A 16,355-nucleotide genomic window follows, 5' to 3' on the forward strand; every position below is an offset into this window, starting at 1 on the left:
ACTCCCACACATCTTTGCAGCTCACCCACTGGTTTGGAGACGCGGGAGGTGGAGACACGAAAACGGACGGAGCTGGCCCGGGACAGGAAAGCCCGGCACCTGCCCGTCTGTTCCCACGTGGGGGGCGTCGGGAGGCTGCAGGCCGGGGGGCTGTGAGCACAGAGGGTGGGGAGGACCCAGGCCGGCGCTGGGGGCTCAGAAGGAGGGGCAAGCGTGAGCGTGCGGGTCCGCGCCACCAGGCCGGCTGCGGAGGCGCTGCCCGGGCGGGGCCGTTGCTTGGGGCGAGCCTCCTTCGGGGGAAGGGGACCAGGCGCTCGAGGGGGCGCCAGCCGGGGACGCAGAGCGGGCGCTGACCCGGGAGCGCCGTCCTGCGTGGGGAGCCCCGGTCGCGCCCCTGCGCTGCCCTCCTCCTCCGCGCGGTGCAAACGGCGTCAGCGCCGGTCCTTCTCCCCAGATCTGGGGGTGCCTCGGGGGGCGCGGGGGCTCCCTGTCCGCAGGGCTGCCCGATTCAGCCCCAAACCCCCAAACAAAACAGAAACCAAAAAACACATGAGAAACGAATACGTTCTTATTCACCATGTGTAACATACAACGTGTGTATACACACTGCTGCATACTCTGCAAACGCGTAGGTGTATGTAAATATAGCTACATCTAAGCGAACTTGCGCCTAAGTGTAAATACTGGTATACGAAGGTAAGTACGTGCACAGGACGCCCGTTTACATTTGAAGTTTAGATAAGCGGGTACTTTTCTGGTATAAGTTTGTCCCATTCAGTATTTGAGACCATTTACCCACAAAAATGATTCGTTGTTTGCCTGAAATTCAATTTGAGCGCGCGTCGCGCGCTTTCTTGGGCAACCCTAGCTGCCAGCGGCGGATCGCCCGGGTGGCTGGAGGCGCGGCTGCGCGGGAACGCGCGAACTACAAGCCCCACAAGGCCGCGCGGGCACCCGGGGCCCTGATAGGCTGTGAGGGGCTTCCGCCCTGCGTCACTTCCGGCCGCGGGGTTGGCGGTTGTCGCATCCCCGGCGGGACTGAGGCTCCCGGGGCCGGGAGTCGGCGGCCGCCATGAACTTCTCCGAGGTGTTCAAGCTCTCCGGCCTGCTCTGCAAGTTCTCCCCGGACGGCAAGTACCTGGTGAGCGGCCGCGGGGCCCGCGGGAAGGCTGCTTGGGGGTCCGCGGGTGCGGGCCTCTCGCGGGGGCCCCGGGGTGACAGCCGAGGCAGGCGCCCCGCAGCAGGGGACCCAGGGCACGTGACCCGGCTCGGACACCCGGGGCAGGGGGCTCGGGCGGGATGTCCAAGCCGGGGCCCCGGGAGGACGGGGCCTGGGCAGGTGCCAGCCACCCCACAGCCCAGTTTGCACCTGCCAGAGGTGGGTAATGGCAGTGCTGTCCCCGTCTGAGGATGCAGGGCATGTCAGCTCGTTGTTGTTACTTTGGCACAAAAAGGGACGTGTGTGGCTCTGCTGGCTGTAACCTGGTGCGGAGGTGCAGCCACCTTGCCTTTTCCAGCCCCACCCCCGCCATGGCAAAGAAGCGATTGAAATAACTAGCAGTCTCTGCCCAGATGAGCCAAGTTGTCCGCACTGCTGTTTATTCTGGCGATTAGGGTTTGAGCTGTTCATCACCCGGGCGACAGAATGGGGCTGAAATCACCGAGCCACTCTGCACAGGGAACAGCAGCATCAGCAGTGTGTCCTCGGAATCCGGGTGCGGGAGGCGGTGTAATGGCATTGGAAGTCCATTAAGAAAGAGATCATGCCTTATGAAATGTGTATCTATTTATTTCTATACATTTAAAAAAATTTAATGTTTATTTTTATATTTGGGAGAGAGAGAGACATAGTGTGAGTGGGGTAAGGGCAATGAGAGAGGGAGACACAGAAGCTAGGCTCCAGTCTCTGAGCTCGAACTCAGGAGCTGAGATCGTGACCGGAGCCGAAGTCGAATGCTTCACCGACTGAGCCCCCCAGGAGTCCCTATTGAGTTCTGTATGTTAACTGAGTAAAGCTTCATGATTCTTTTTTCAGTTTGAACCTCATTAACATTCCTGTTGTTGTCTGGCGCTTTGAAAATATAACTCCTTTGTGGAGGTTATTATTCTAAATCCATAAATTAGCATTTGGCTAAAAAAAAAAAAATGCATAACGTCTTCAGCTTAAAGTTCACCCCCAGAAACCTTGGTATATTTTTCGAAGTGGTCCTCCCCATAAATTACTTTTTAAAAAATCATTTATGAAAATTCCAGCGAATTATAAAGTGAACTATGTTTTCTTCTGGTGTTCTTTTGGCTTCTCCACCCTGGTGGAGTCATGTTCTTCGAAGCTCTATCCTAAATCCTGCAGAAAGTAGGTCTGTGTTGCCATTTTTAATATCTTGCAACAGATCTGATAATGGTTTTTCCAAGTGGTGACACAGATACTCCATTTCTTAAGGAACTCATTGTAACTGGTGACAGCTACAGCGTGACACATTCTCATCTGCAGTTACCTCCCCTTCTTTTTACAAGGAAAACTCAGGAGCCGTGGTTTTTAAACTGTATTTATTTTTTAGAGTGAGAGTGTGTGAGTGGGGGAGGGGCAGAGAGGCGGGAGAGAGAGTGAATCCCTAGCAGGCTCCTCCCCAGCATCGGCCCCAACTCCCAGAACTCACACTCACTCAGGCGCCCCAGGTGGTTTTTAAATGGAAGTTCTAAAACACAGACCAATAAATGAGCTTGATCTTGATAAGTGTAGGAACAAAGCAATTAACATTTAAAAATCAGTTCTTGGGACGCTGGGGGTGGGGGTTAAGCGTCCGACTTTGGTTCAGGTCCTGATCTCATGGTTTGATGGGTTCGAGCTCTGCGTCAGGCTCTGTGCTCACAGTCAGAGCCTGGAGACTGCTTTGGATTCTGTGTCTCCTTTTCTGCCCCTCCCCCGCTCATGTTCTGTCTCTCTCTCAAAAATAAATAAACATTAAAAAATTTCTTTTTTAAATTCGTTCTTGATTTTTAAACTCTAATATACTCTACAATCAGCAGATAAGTATACCCAAATAATCTGCTTAGATATGGATATTGTTAACAAACGGGGACATAAACTGTCCCTTCAAGAAAACAGCATTAGCACTTAAACATCTTCCCAGTCAGTACTCAGAATAAGTCCCTGCAGGTGGAAGAGAAACCTGCCTGCGTCCCCGCCCATGTCGGGAAAGCGTCACCCTCATACTGCACGTCTCCTTTGCTGTCACACTGCCGCTGTGACACTCGCAGCACTGCTGACACTTGCTGTCACATTTGCCAGTGGCGGGGGGTGTGTCACACCACGCGGGCCTCCAGGACACCAGCGGGGAGCCACTGAACTCAACTGAAAACTGGGGGTCTCCAAGTGGACTGCCCACCCATTTCATTGTTTTTTTTTTTAATTTTTAAGTGGTTTTTTTTTTAATTAATTTATGTGTGTGTGTGTGAGAGAGAGGGAGACAGCGCAAGCAGGGGAGGGTCAGAGAGAGAGGGAGTCACAGACTGAAACAGGCTCCAGGCTCTGAGCTGTCAGCACAGAGCCCAACGTGGGGCTCGAACCCATGAACCGCGAGACCATGACCTGAGCCGAAGCCGGACGCTTAACCGACAGAACCACCCAGGTGCCCCTCATTTCATTTTTTAAAATGTTTATTTATTATTTTTTTAAAAAAAATTTTAGAGAGAGCAGGGGAGAGGGGGGCAGAGGATCTGGAGAGGGCTCTGTGCTGACAGCAGTGAACCCGGTGTGGGGCTGGATCTCCTGAACCATGAGATCTTGGTGTGAGCCAAAGTCGGACGCTTCACCGGCTGAGCCCCCCGGGCGCTGCTGTGCCCCCCACTTCGATGCCGGCCGCAGCAGCAGGTCCGCAGGCTCCCCGCAGCCTCTGTCTGCCTGGGCCACAAATCAGGGGCTCCCACAGCCCCCTCCTCGGGTTCCACTGATCGGCCAGAGTGGCTACAGAACTCAGAAGCCCTTGTGTTTGCCAGGGAGCTAAAGGCGGTGAGGGAGGGGCCAGGGGAGGAGGTCCGGAGTCCAGGAGCCTCTGTCCCCGTGGGGGTGGGTGAGTCACCTTCCCTGGGAGTCTGTGCTCCCCGCCTGGAGCTCTCTGAATGCCGCCCTGTTGGCATCTCACAGAGGATTCCTTGTGGGGAGTGATTAAGTCCATGTCTAGCCCCTCTCCCTTCTCTGGAGAAGGGGGGTGGGACCGAACATTCCAAGCTTCTAATCACGGCTGCTATTTCTGGGGACCAGGAGCCCACCTAGAGTTGCCCCGTTGGAACTAAAGCTGCTTCTCTCACCCCGGGCGTTTCAAGGGCTCCAGGAGTCCTGTGCCAGGGCCCGGGGGCCGAGACGGGTATGTCCTTTCTGTTCCTCGTCCTTACGGCCCTGCGGTCCTCCTCACCAAGGACCTGAGGCCCCATCCTCGTTCCCTGTGGCTGGTCTGCCGGAGGTTAAAGCCGCAGCGCTGGGTCAGTTCACAGAAGAGCTGGGCGTGAGTAAGAAAGGAGTTCAGGGTGACCGAGTGCAGAGTTGTAGCAGCGCGCTTTCTCCTGGAGCGAGGTTAACACGTAGTTTGTGCATTTCCGCCGTGTCGTTCCATGAACTCTTACCCTTGGAGAGGGTGACACAGCCAGTGGGCGTGAGGCCGCCCAGGCAGAAAACACCAGAAGGACAGGGAGCTAGAGCACGTCCGTAAGGACGGAGGGAGATAGAATTCCTGGATGGACGAGGGCGCCGACCCCCGGGCTCCCTTCCCTTAGACGGTAGAGCATCAAGGTCTGTCTTTTCTGTTTTTAGGCTTCTTGTGTCCAGTACCGGTTGGTGGTCCGGGATGTGACCACCCTCCAGGTCCTTCACCTGTACACGTGCCTGGACCAGATCCAACACATCGAGTGGTCGGCGGACTCCCTCTTCATCCTGTGCGCCATGTACAAGCGGGGGCTGGTCCAGGTGCGCGGCCCGCGGGGCTCGGGACCTGACGGTGACCTGGGTGGAGTGAGCATCTTCTGTGCCCTTGTAGTTTGAGAAAAAAGGCAACGCAGCTCACAGCCAGTTTCCTCTTAAAAATACAGCTGTTCCCAGTAGCTTAAGTGCTTTGAAAACAAGGAAACACTTAAATAGCCTTACTGTGTCATTGAGGGTAATTCAGTAACAGGAAGTGTCCGCACAGCTGGCTAGTGACCTGGGCGTCAGGGGTTTGGGGAAGCACGAAGAGGTGGTGTTAACAGGTGTAGACTTTCCCCCAAGGAGCTTTGAGGGCTGCAGAGGGGAGGGACTTCAGTCAGCGCCGCGTGGCTCCCGTGCTGCGGTCCGGCTCCAGCCCTCGCTGGTGACGACGTGGAAGGGCACCGTGCGTCCTGACAGTGCGCCGTGGACGCCCGGCTGCCTTCCGGCGGGACGCGCGTGCGCTGACCTATCGTGTGCGTCTCTCTCCGCCGTGCCTCCAGGTGTGGTCTCTGGAGCAGCCCGAGTGGCACTGCCGGATCGACGAGGGCTCGGCCGGGCTGGTGGCCTCCTGCTGGAGCCCGGACGGCCGCCACGTTCTCAACACGACCGAGTTCCACGTAAGTGCGACAGCCCGCGTGTGGGCCCGTCAGGGGAGGGTGGCTCCGCGGCCCTTTCTCCTGGGATCGCCGCCGAGCGGTGAAGTGGGCGGATTTTGGGGGACGAGGTGTATCTTTCAGGTATATACACACACATGTATGTTTCTCGAAAGATGTGTATCTTAAGTCGGCCAAGCGTTCTAAGCCTGTAGTGTTGTTATATGATCTTTTTGCCCGAATTTAAAGAAAAATTAAAGCAAGTTTTAAATGACAGGATTTAAGAATGAAAGAGTTCCTTTACCCCAGCGGTCGACGATGAATTCAATGTGATCAACTTTACGTCTTTAAGATGCCTGCCCTGTGCCCTGACCACTGCTCCGTCCTGTTCCCTCACGGCCCCTCCGGGCCGCCAGCACTGCCAGGCTCCACACGCCCCAGATGTGGAGATGGGTCCGGGGAGCCCGAGCGCCTCGTAAATACACAGTTAGGGAACAGGGCAGGTACACGCAGCAGGCGTGGGGGTAGAAGGGCTTCGGTGTCGGTGTTGTTTTCAAGTATAGAAAAATGCACAAATCCCTTTAATGATGTGCCTTTTGAGGGGGCATCACAACCCAGGGTGTGGGCCCGAGCCCCCTGGGGGGCTGCCAGGTGCCCACAGGAGCCCCCCCATAGGCCCCGCGGGCCACAGACCCACGGAGGGGACCGCGCGTGCGTGTGATGAGGGCGTGTGTGCCCAGCCGTGAGGGTGCGGAGTGACCCTGTGGGATGTCAGCCAGTATCTGCTGTTTTTCACATTGGCGTCGTCTGGGACAAGGTGTGTGTCCCTTACCCCAGGACACAGGGGTGGCTGAATTACTGCCTCAGACCGTCTGTGGCTTCGTGTACCTTCCGTTTCAGCGTAAAACCTGCTGTAAATCTGGTGTGTGCTGCACCGGCGGTTGGAGACTGAGCGGACGCAAAGGGCGCTTGGCTTCCTTGCAGTGCGCACATTGACTTTTCATTAATTCATTCATTCCTTTTTAATTTGAGAGAGCGCAGAGGGAGGGGGAGAGGGGGGGAGAGAGAGAGAGAATCTTAACCAGCCTCCATGCACAGTGCAGAGCCCAATGAGAGGCTCAGCCTCACATGAGATATGACCTGGGCTGAAATGCAGTCAGACATTTAATGGATGGGGCCACCCAGTGCCCCACACATTGGCCTTTTAAGGATGTTTACAACTTGGAAGTTTTCAGACATGTTGAACTGATTATACAGCCTTACCTAACAGTCTTCATGATTAGAATTCTTGGGGCCAGCGTCCAGAATCCAGCGTCCAGATGGGCATGTGCCTGGGGCTCCCTGCCTCCTGTACACAGACGTGACAAGGGAACCACAGGCCCTTTGCACAGGGTTCCCTGAGTGTAATAAGGGAAGCCCTGTGTGCCCGCCCTGGGCCTGGAGCAGGGCCGCCTGTGTGCCCCACGGAGGCGGGACAGACCCTGCGTTCTATGATCATTAGTTCTTGCTCTTCTTCGGGTTTTGTGTGTGTGTGTGTGTGTGTGTGTGTGTGTGTGTGTGTGTGTGCGCGCGTGCGCACACACACGCAAGCGTATACACTGTTGTTTGGTTTGCATTTGTTTCAAGTTTGACACGAATCCATACTCTGTACTTTCTGGGTTCTGTTCCCCCGACGTTCTTTCCGTTCATCCGCATAGAAGGTGTGGCTCGTTCTGCCGTTCCTCGTGGGGAGGGCACCCCACACGCGTCTGCCGTTCTGCTGCTGGGCCTTCAAGGCCATAGGGGCCACGTTGCCGGGAGTATATTGTATGTGACCTGTACCCTGCTGGGGTAGCCTGGGGGGCTGCCTGGTTATAGTGCGGCATTCAACCTTCCAAAGCTTTTCATCCAGATTTAAATTGACTGCCAGTCCAGGGGCGCCGGGGCGCTCGGTCGGTTGAGTGTCCAGCTTTGCTCAGGACATGATCTCATGGTTCATGGGTTTGAGACCCGCGTCGGGCTCTGCGCTGACAGCTCAGAGCCTGGCGCTGCTTCGGATTCTGTGTCTCCCTCCCTGCCCTCCCCTGCTCACGTGCGCATGTGCTCTCTCACTTGCGCGCTGTCTCTCTCTCTCTCTCTCTTTCTCTCTCAAAAATAAATAAGTAGAAACAAACTGCCCGCCAGGCCTGCGGAGCTACTGCACTGTGGCGAACTCTCCACGCTGACTGTCTGGGGCTGTGTGCTTTCGTGCCCGGTCTCACACACAGTCTCTCTCGCACACGCGGTTACTGTGCTCAGGGTGCACGTGGACTGTGTGGTGTGAGGAAGGGGTCCCAGTTCATCTTTTTCCCAGTGACATTTAGCAAGAACTGAACTTAACACAGACACTCCCGGCGCTTCCTGCCCTCGCACTGTGGGCGCACGGACGTGCCTGCACTTCACCGCTTGTCCCCACGGCGCTGAGCGTGTCGGTGGCCATGGGGCCACTCCCTCTCCATCGCCCTGTGCTGTCCGTGAGTCCAGTGTGCTCGGGAGGCGCCATTGCCAGCCGGCTCGGAGCAGGGAGGTATTTCCATGGTGGGCGGGAGCTCAATGGTGAGTTATGGTTCGAGTTGCTCACAAGCCCGTTCTGTCAGCTGTTGGCACAGCACTTTCCACCCTTCCGTGTCCTTAAATGTCAGTGTCTGTGCTGCAAACAGCCTGGAGCTGCCTCGAAAAAAGAAACGGAAGAACATTTTCTTACGTATCCACAAAACCAGTTAAAACCACTGACGAGCACCATTCACCCCTTGAAGCGTGCCGCTCGGCCACACCGCTGGTCCCTGATGGCCACTGCCTGCTTTCTGTCCACGTTCTCCGGCAGCGGTGCCACGTGGCGGGGGCGGTTCTCTTTGGCTTCTGTCGCTCAGCACTGTGCTGTCATGGAGGGTATCAATCGGCGGTCCCTCGTGGCCGGGCGCCGTTCCGTTGCACGGGGACACGGCATTTGCTTTGCACCCGCCATTCGGCAGGTCGGGGGCGCCTTCCCGGGGCACCTCCCCGGGGGTGCTGTCAGGAACAAGCTGCTTCAAATGCGCCCGTGCAAGCCCGTCTGTGTAAATCCCTAGGAGCGGGAGAGCCGGGGAGGCGCGTGCAGAACATGCAACATGCAGGAAGCTGCGTCTGCTTCCTCCTGTGGCTGTCCGCCCCCCCCCCCCCCCCCCCGACCCTGGGTTAGGGCTCAGGTGTCCACGTTCTCACAACACTCAACGTGCATCGGTAGTTTTCTTCTGTAGCTGACGTGTTGTGTCTCCCTGCGGTTTTTTCGTTTTGTTTTTAGGTTTATTTATTTTGAGAAAGAGAGAGACATGGCGTGAGTGGGGAAGAGGTGGAGAGAGAGGGAGAGAGAGAGAATCCAAGCAGGCTCCTCGCCATCAGGACAGAGCCCAACACGGGGCTTGATCTCACAAACCGTGAGATGATGATCTGAGCTGAAGTCGACGCTCAGCCGCCTGAGCCTCCCAGGCGCCCCTCCCTGTGGTTCTGGTTTGCACTTTCCTGGGGACTAATGAAGTTAAACTGTCACATGCCCATTATCGTAGGACTGTTATTCATATGCTTTGTGCGTGTCTTTACTAGGTAGTTAGTCATGTCACTCAGTTGTAAAGTTTCTTTTAATGTTTTCTGGATACAAGTCCTTTGTTGGACGCGTGTCTGCTAACAGTCTATGACTTGCTCTCCGTTTGTTAGGAGCTTCTTTTAAAGGGCAGAAGTGTTTCCTTTTGCTGGAGTCTGACGGATCAGGTTTTCTTATGTTTTGTGCATTTGGTATCTAAAATCCCCACCCAACCCGAGAGCAAAAACAGTCTGTTCTGTTTCCTTCTAGAAGTGTTATGGTTTGGGCTCCCACGTGCAGACATAGGACCTAGTTTGAATTAAGACCTTTCCTGCTTGTACTTCTGCGAAAAATCAGTGGCCTGTGTGTGCGGGTCTGTGTCTGGACTGTCCGCTGACCCGTCAGCCCGGCTCTGAGCGCACAGCACGCTCTGTGATCCCTGTACTTCGCGGGGAGTCTGGAAATCGGGTCAGTGTTAGTGTAGGCCTTGTTCTGAGTCAGCTGCTGGACACTCGTCAAGTGGTGAACTTCCACCCCTGCCAACGCGAAGGGCGTGGAGACGGCTTCTAGACACAAACTAGGAGTCACGGTTAAGAGATTCTCGTCATTCCCTTTTAGGCTCTAAGGGGATCCAGGGGGTCGTAGAACCTCGCTATTAGGTGTAAACATCGATGGGGGTTTGGCTGCTTGAAAGTTACATGGACGGCTTTTCCTGGGGATGCATGTCCGTGTCCACCCTGCCAGGCACGTGGGCGGGAAAGGAGGGGACAGTTGACTGATGCAGCCGTCACCCCCAGAAACCCTGTGCGGAGGCAGTCGTGCAGCAAGCGCCNCATGAGTCTGCTGAGGTTGACCTTGCTCCATCCTCGGGACACCGGCGTCCTGCACAGCTTTCCTACGGAAAGTGTCTCGGACTAAACGGCCTCTGGGGGTTTGTTACAAGGGGGAAACATTGTGACTTTCAAATCTCAAACTAGGATGCGCTTGTGTTCCACTTTGTGTCGCTCACACGATACTGTTACAAGATGGAACCCAAACAGCAGGAGCATGAAAGAAAGGACAGTAGCAAACATCCGGGAGCAACTGCTGTTTTCAGTCCTGCAGGAGACCTCTCCCCCGGGTCTTCCGGAAGCCGCGGTACCCACACCGTTTCTCTCTCCCTTCGCCTCCACAGCTGCGGATAACTGTCTGGTCCCTGTGCACCAAGTCCGTGTCTTACATCAAGTACCCCAAAGCCTGCCAGCAGGGTGAGTCGCTGAAGCTGAGCTGGGCGGCGGGGCCCTTTGTGAGCACAGAAAATGTGGGGCCAAGCAGCCTCAGCAGCGCACGGCTGGGCCTCTGTCTCCACGTCCAGACCCGCTGATGCTCCGTGTGAACAGTCCGTGTGTGTCTCTGGGGCGTGAGGCCTCCCGTTTCTAGATGGACTCACGCTGGCGTGAAGGACCTCAGAGCAGGAGCATTTACGTGCAGTCCCTTCCTGTCACAGGACTGGGGTTCCAGTCCCTTCGGTTGATGTGTGTCATCAACGCACCCCCCTCCCCCCTTCCAGTCCTGAGCTTCAAGCCTCCATACTTCTGTGGGTTCTGTGCAGGGGTGAGGCGGCCGTCCCGCCCAGCCCACCACTGCGGGACCCGATTGGACCGCCGAGAACTAGCGGGGTGCCCATTGCTGAGCCGTGACATGGCAGGGTTGTGCCTTGGGTGCAGTAAGTGGGCGAAACCTTACAGAACACGGATGTTTTTAACATTTTTTCTGTTGCCATTAGCAGTTTAGAACTTGCAGGTGTGTGAAATGCGGCTGTGCGTTTATTCTGTCTTTATAACTTGCATGTTAGCGTCCCCGTGGACGATGTGCGCGTTTCCAGAGTGGAAACTAGCGCCTCCCGTGTTCTTCTGGCTCACGCAGTGTGTGCCGTGGCCCGGGGCCTTCCGATCCACCCAGAACCGGAAACTACAGTTTAACATTTTCGACCAAAGCTTATTTCTAAATCCTTACCTTACTCTTTCTTCTCCCAAGTACCTCAGACATAGAAATAAGAGGCTGGGGCGCCTGGGGGGCCCAGTCGGCTGAGCGTCCGGTCTCGGCTCAGGTCATGATCTCGCCACTCGTAGGTTCAAGCCCCGCGTCGGGCCCTCTGCTCTCGGTGCGGAGCCTGCTTCAGTTCCTGTCTCCCCTCTCTCTCCCCGTCCCCAGCTTGTGCTTTCTTTCTGTCTCAAGAAAAAAAAAAAAAACTTAAAAAAAAAAGTGAAAATAGGTGTAACGGGAAGCTGAGAAACTAGCTGAGTCCCTACGATTGATTTTGTGAAAATGACAACAAGGAGCTGCATCCTCAGTAACACTTTGTGGTTCTTTGGGGCCCAGTCCCTTTGGTTTTCTCTCAGACGCCCTGCCCGTCAGGGGTCGGGGGTGGACCTGGAGCTGCACTGCGGGTCCCATGGGCGCTCGCTCTCCGCTCCTCTGTGTGGCTGCGGGCGCCTGTCCCTTCCCGTCCCTTCCCGTCCCTTCTCTCTGGAAGGCTGCAGTGCGAGTCCCCCTCCCCCGCAGGGATCACCTTCACCCAGGACGGCCGCTACATGGCGCTGGCGGAGCGGCGGGACTGCCAGGACCACGTGAGCGTCTTCGTCTGCAGCGACTGGCAGCTCCTGCGGGTAGGAGGCGCCCCGCCGTCCCTGGGGTGGGGGGTGGGGGGAACAGAGGGCCGGTCGCTTCAGGGCACGCCCCGGAAAGTGGACCTGCCTCTGTGCGGCGGGGGTGACCCGCCCTCCGTGTGAGCCACGGTCCCCGTCGGTGCCGAGCTGTGTGCATGAGAGTTGCTGTGTCAGGAGCTCTGCTCTGGGCCGGGCTCCCCTCTGCGGGCAGGCTGCGTGCAGAGAGGCCGCGGACTGGCAGTGCCCGTTCTATCAGAGCACAGAGGAGGCCCATCGTCCAGGAGTGAGGCTGAGCCAGGCGGGAAGAGGGAGAGAGAGGGGTGCGGGGGCGGGGGGCACAGCGTGAGCCCCGTTGCAGCCCATGGCGCTGGGCCCTGTGCTGCCCAGTGGGCTCCAGCTGCCTGCTGGCCAACCTGGGGCCTCCTCGGTGCTCGGGCAGGAGCTCAGTGACGAAGGACAGGTCTGTAGATAGTGTTACCCATGTCTGTATGAGGAAGTCAAATACTAAGTGCATTCAAACCGTCAGTGACAGAATGTGTATTTGTTCAAGTAAACTACTTGCAAATGTAATCTGTTTCTCTGTCTTGCCTTTGGAAGCACTTTGATACGGAGACCCAGGACCTCGCGGGGATCGAGTGGGCCCCAAACGGCTGTGTGCTGGCGGTGTGGGACACCTGCCTGGAGGTATGGGGGGGGACACCTGCCTGCAGGTACACGGGGCCCAGGTCAGCCCTGTGTGTTTGCCTGACGCTTTCTGAACGTGGTGGCTCGGTCAGCTCACCAGGCTCTGATGCCGAGTGGCAGCCCTTTGACCAGCGAGTCCTTACGTTTTCGGCCAAGGTCCCTACTGTCCCCTCCACGGGAGGGCCTGTCCCTACACTCCCGTTTGCTCCCGACCTCCCGCTGGCCGTCGGCCGTGTCCCCTCCGGCTGGGGTCCGAGCGAGGGTCAGCAGCCGCACCTCCCCCGCAGTACAAGGTCCTGCTCTACTCCTTGGACGGCCGGCTCCTGTCCGCGTACTGCGCCTACGAGTGGTCCCTGGGCGTCAAGTCCGTGGCCTGGAGCCCCAGCAGTCAGTTCCTGGCCGTCGGAAGCTATGACGGGAAGGTGAGGAGCGAGCAGCCCCCGTGGAGGGGCCGAGGGCACAGCGCCGGGGCCTCACGGTGCTCTCTCCCTCAGGTGCGCATTCTTAATCACGTGACCTGGAAAATGATCACAGAGTTTGGACACCCAGCCACCATCAATAATCCCAAAATAGTAAGTCTGGAATGCATGTTTCCATTCGAGCCTCACTGGGGAAGGGAGGTAGAAACACTCATGCTGATGTAGGCACTCACGTCACCAGAAACTTCTGTCACGATGACATTTCAAATGTTAGACTCTACCCCTGGACTCTGCTGTCCTGTCCACAGTTCCCAAAGGATCCAGAGTGGTGCCCTTGCGCCTCCCCACTCCCCAGATGGGTCACTCTCAGGTCTGTTCCTGCCCCCGGCAGAGCCACCAGGGCCCCTGCCCACAAGCACCGAGCACCTAGGGCTGGAGAAGTAGACCTGAGAAGTGGGGGGTGGGTGTCCTCGGGGCAGGCAGGGACGGGCACTCTGCTGGCAGATCACGGGGTCAGGCGCCAGGAAGAAGTGCTATGGAACCAGGGGTAGGAGTGGCTCAGGCAGCGGGAACAGGTAGTGCAAAGGTCCTGAGGTGGGCATGTGCGTCCTTTCAGCAGGTGTTGTCGGGGCAGGGGTGGGGGACAGCAGGGGACAGAGCCCAGCCTTGGGGGGCTTGCCCACACGTGAGAAAACACAGGGAGGCCGGCTAGAGCGGGGCTGCAGGTAGCCGTGGGGAAGGGAAGGGGGAGACCGCTGGGGAGGCGAGGCTGAGGCGGAGGCCCTGAGGCAGGGCCTGGCTGGAGGCCCGGCTGGAGGTGCAGCTGAGAGAAGCCATGGTTGTGGGAGGCCGAGTCCCAGCAGGCCAACCCCGTGGGCCGCAAAGGGCTTGCTCGGCCCTCCTGGCCTGCAGCCTGGGCTCGTGCTGAGGCCACGGGGCAGGTGGGCTCCCTCGGCCCCTCGGCCTCACAGGCCCATCGGGCTTCGGGATGCAGATGCCACCTCGTTCCCGGCCCCGGTGTCTGTCCTTGGCACCACGGGGACGCTTGTCTGTCCTCACTGGCGAGCGGCTAACACGCTGCCGCCCTGAGGGGCACGCTCGGGGCGGGACCCCCACTGGGAGCCCCACGGGGGAGCGGGCGCCGGCGGCCCGGGTCTCTGTGTCCGGCCCCGCGAGCGGCAGCACCTTGTGCTGCGGCCCAGCGTCACCACGACCAGGCGCGCCACCGCCTCTGCTCCCGCCAGTCCTGAATGGGGCGGTGGCAGGGCTGCCGTGTCTTCCAGGTTGTGTACAAGGAAGCCGAGAAGACCCCGCGGCTGACGCTGGGCCGCCTGGCCTTCCCCCCGCCCAGAGCCGCGGCCGGCGCGGCCTCCCCCGCGGAGACCAAGTGTGAGCAGCGGGGGCGGGGGTGCCCCCTCCTTTCCCTTCCTCACAACCCGGCCCGCACCCTTCCCCCCAGGGACCGCTAGATGGGGGGGTGGGGGGGAGTTCCGACCGCGTCCAGCCGCGGGAAATGCACGTGGGGCAGCGGTGCTCTGTGGGCGGCTCTTTAATGAGCAGGAAGACGCCCGTGGAGGAGCCGGCGGGGGGGCTGCGGAGCTGGCTTCGGGTCCTGGGCAGGGGCCTGCGCCTCAGTCCCGGCGTTGGTACGGGGTGGGGGTGGCAGCCCCGCTCNCGGGGGTGCTGCGGAGCTGGCTGCGGGTCCTGGGCAGGGGCCTGCGCCTCAGTCCCGGCGTTGGTACGGGGTGGGGGTGGCAGCCCCGCTCAGTGGGCACCCGGATGGGGACCCGGACCCGGACGGCACGCCGCTCACCTGGCCTTCCGCGTCACCTCACCACCTTTCGCTGTGGGCTTTGTAACGGGGTTTCTTAAGACCTTTTTTAAAGCAGCTTAGGGGTGCAGGAAAACCGAGGGGAAGGCACAGAGTTGCCGCGCGCCACTGCCCGCTCGCATGGCCTGTCCCTTCCGCAGACCCCGCCACGGGGGCACTTGGCGCTGACCCGCGCCATTCCCAGGTCCCCTTAAACCTCTATTTCCATAGAACGTTGCCTCATGGGTTAACGCGAAGACCCCTTTTCTTAACGTCTGAACTGAGTGGCCGAGGGCAGCACCTCTTGTCCCCAGTAGAGCAGGATGGAGGCCACGGTGGCGCCAGGGCCGTGCCGAGAGGCTGCAGTGCGCGTCCCCCTTTCCATCTTCTAGATGAGATTGCCTCCGTGCCAGTCTCCCTACAGACCCTGAAGCCTGTTGCCGACAGAGCGAACCCGAAAATCGGCATCGGAGCGATGGCCTTCAGCCCCGACAGCTACTTCCTGGCGACGAGGAACGGTCAGTGGCCATGCTCCCAGGCCGCGCCCTCCCATGCCCTCTGGCTGCTTCCTTCGGTGCCCAGGCACAAAGGCCGTGTCCGTCTGCTGGGACGCTGTGCCTCAGCGCCTCTGCCCGCTGCTGCCTTGCTGTTCGGTGCAGAGCAGGGTGCAGGCGCCGCCACAGCCCCGGGCCTGTTTCACGCGGGAAGGGCNTGCGTCCACGCCTCCGCACCTCAGACAGTGTCCCGAACGCCGTCTGGATCTGGGACGTGCAGAAGCTGAGGCCCTTTGTGGTGCTGGAGCAGCTGTCCCCTGTGCGCTCCTTCCAGTGGGACCCGCAGCAGCCCCGGCTGGCCATCTGCACGGGAGGCGGCAGGCTGGCCCTGTGGTNCTGAGCTTTCAGGATGCAGAGACGCCTGCCTGAGTGCAGCTTGGGGGTGCAGCTGGGTCTCTCCCGGCCTGGCCTGTAGTCACAGGGCCTGGGGCCGTGCTCACCCCGGGACCCTCTGGCTACCTGTCTTTCTCCAGGTGACTTTCAGGTGCTGTCTCTGTGTTGGCATTTAAGCGGGGACTCACTGGCCCTGCTCAGTAAGGACCACTTCTGCCTGTGTTTCCTGGAAACCGAGGACAGGGATGGCACGGCCTTTGGACGGCCAGGTGACCACACGTAGTGCCTGCGAGTGACCAGGCCCGGGTGAGACACGGGGCGCCGTGGCACGTGGCAGCTGCGGGGAGTCTCCCACAGCGGCGGCCCAGGCGAAATGACTGACTTGTATTTTTGTACAGCTCTTTTGTAAATATGTATGGTATGAAACTAGTTTTTATTTAAAATAAATATTTGCTGATTCATAAAGCGGCTGATGCTTGTTTTTGTGAAAGGGTTAAGTCATGGGAAGGTTTTCTGGTTTGTTTCAGGTTTTGGGTTCACGGTCGCATGGAAAGTCACTGACCCCAGGCAGCTAAGTCCCCATCAGACAGACATCCTGCTGTGCTCTGGCGCCTCCGCCCCTGGTCCGCTTCGGGAGAGTAGGCTTGGTTTCACAGGGGCGCGTGCGTGCGTGCTGGAGCGCAGGGACGGGAGGGGACGGCTCCACAGCGAGTCCGTCCACCTCTGCGTGCAGGTGCTTCTGACGGAGGGAGCAGGGTTCTTTCCGAGCCTCGGCTCGTCATC

General features: G+C 58.6%; 1 protein-coding gene across 1 annotated transcript; it reads left to right on the plus strand.

Annotated features, from left to right (window-relative positions):
• Window positions 1-452: 452 nt before the first annotated feature.
• On the plus strand, window positions 453-15,579 carry WRAP73 (WD repeat containing, antisense to TP73). Its single transcript, XM_077763992.1, has 11 exons — window positions 453-1,141; window positions 4,808-4,960; window positions 5,458-5,574; window positions 10,299-10,371; window positions 11,669-11,772; window positions 12,370-12,456; window positions 12,744-12,878; window positions 12,951-13,028; window positions 14,159-14,264; window positions 15,078-15,203; window positions 15,422-15,579. Exons 1-11 carry the CDS (start codon window positions 1,073-1,075, stop codon window positions 15,577-15,579), a joined length of 1,206 nt encoding a protein of 401 aa, XP_077620118.1. The 5' UTR covers window positions 453-1,072.
• Window positions 15,580-16,355: the final 776 nt, after the last annotated feature.

This window comes from Crocuta crocuta, unplaced genomic scaffold, assembly GCF_008692635.1.
Source record: "Crocuta crocuta isolate KB4526 unplaced genomic scaffold, BGI_CrCroc_1.0 scaffold13, whole genome shotgun sequence".
Classification (NCBI taxonomy): Eukaryota; Metazoa; Chordata; class Mammalia; order Carnivora; family Hyaenidae; genus Crocuta; species Crocuta crocuta.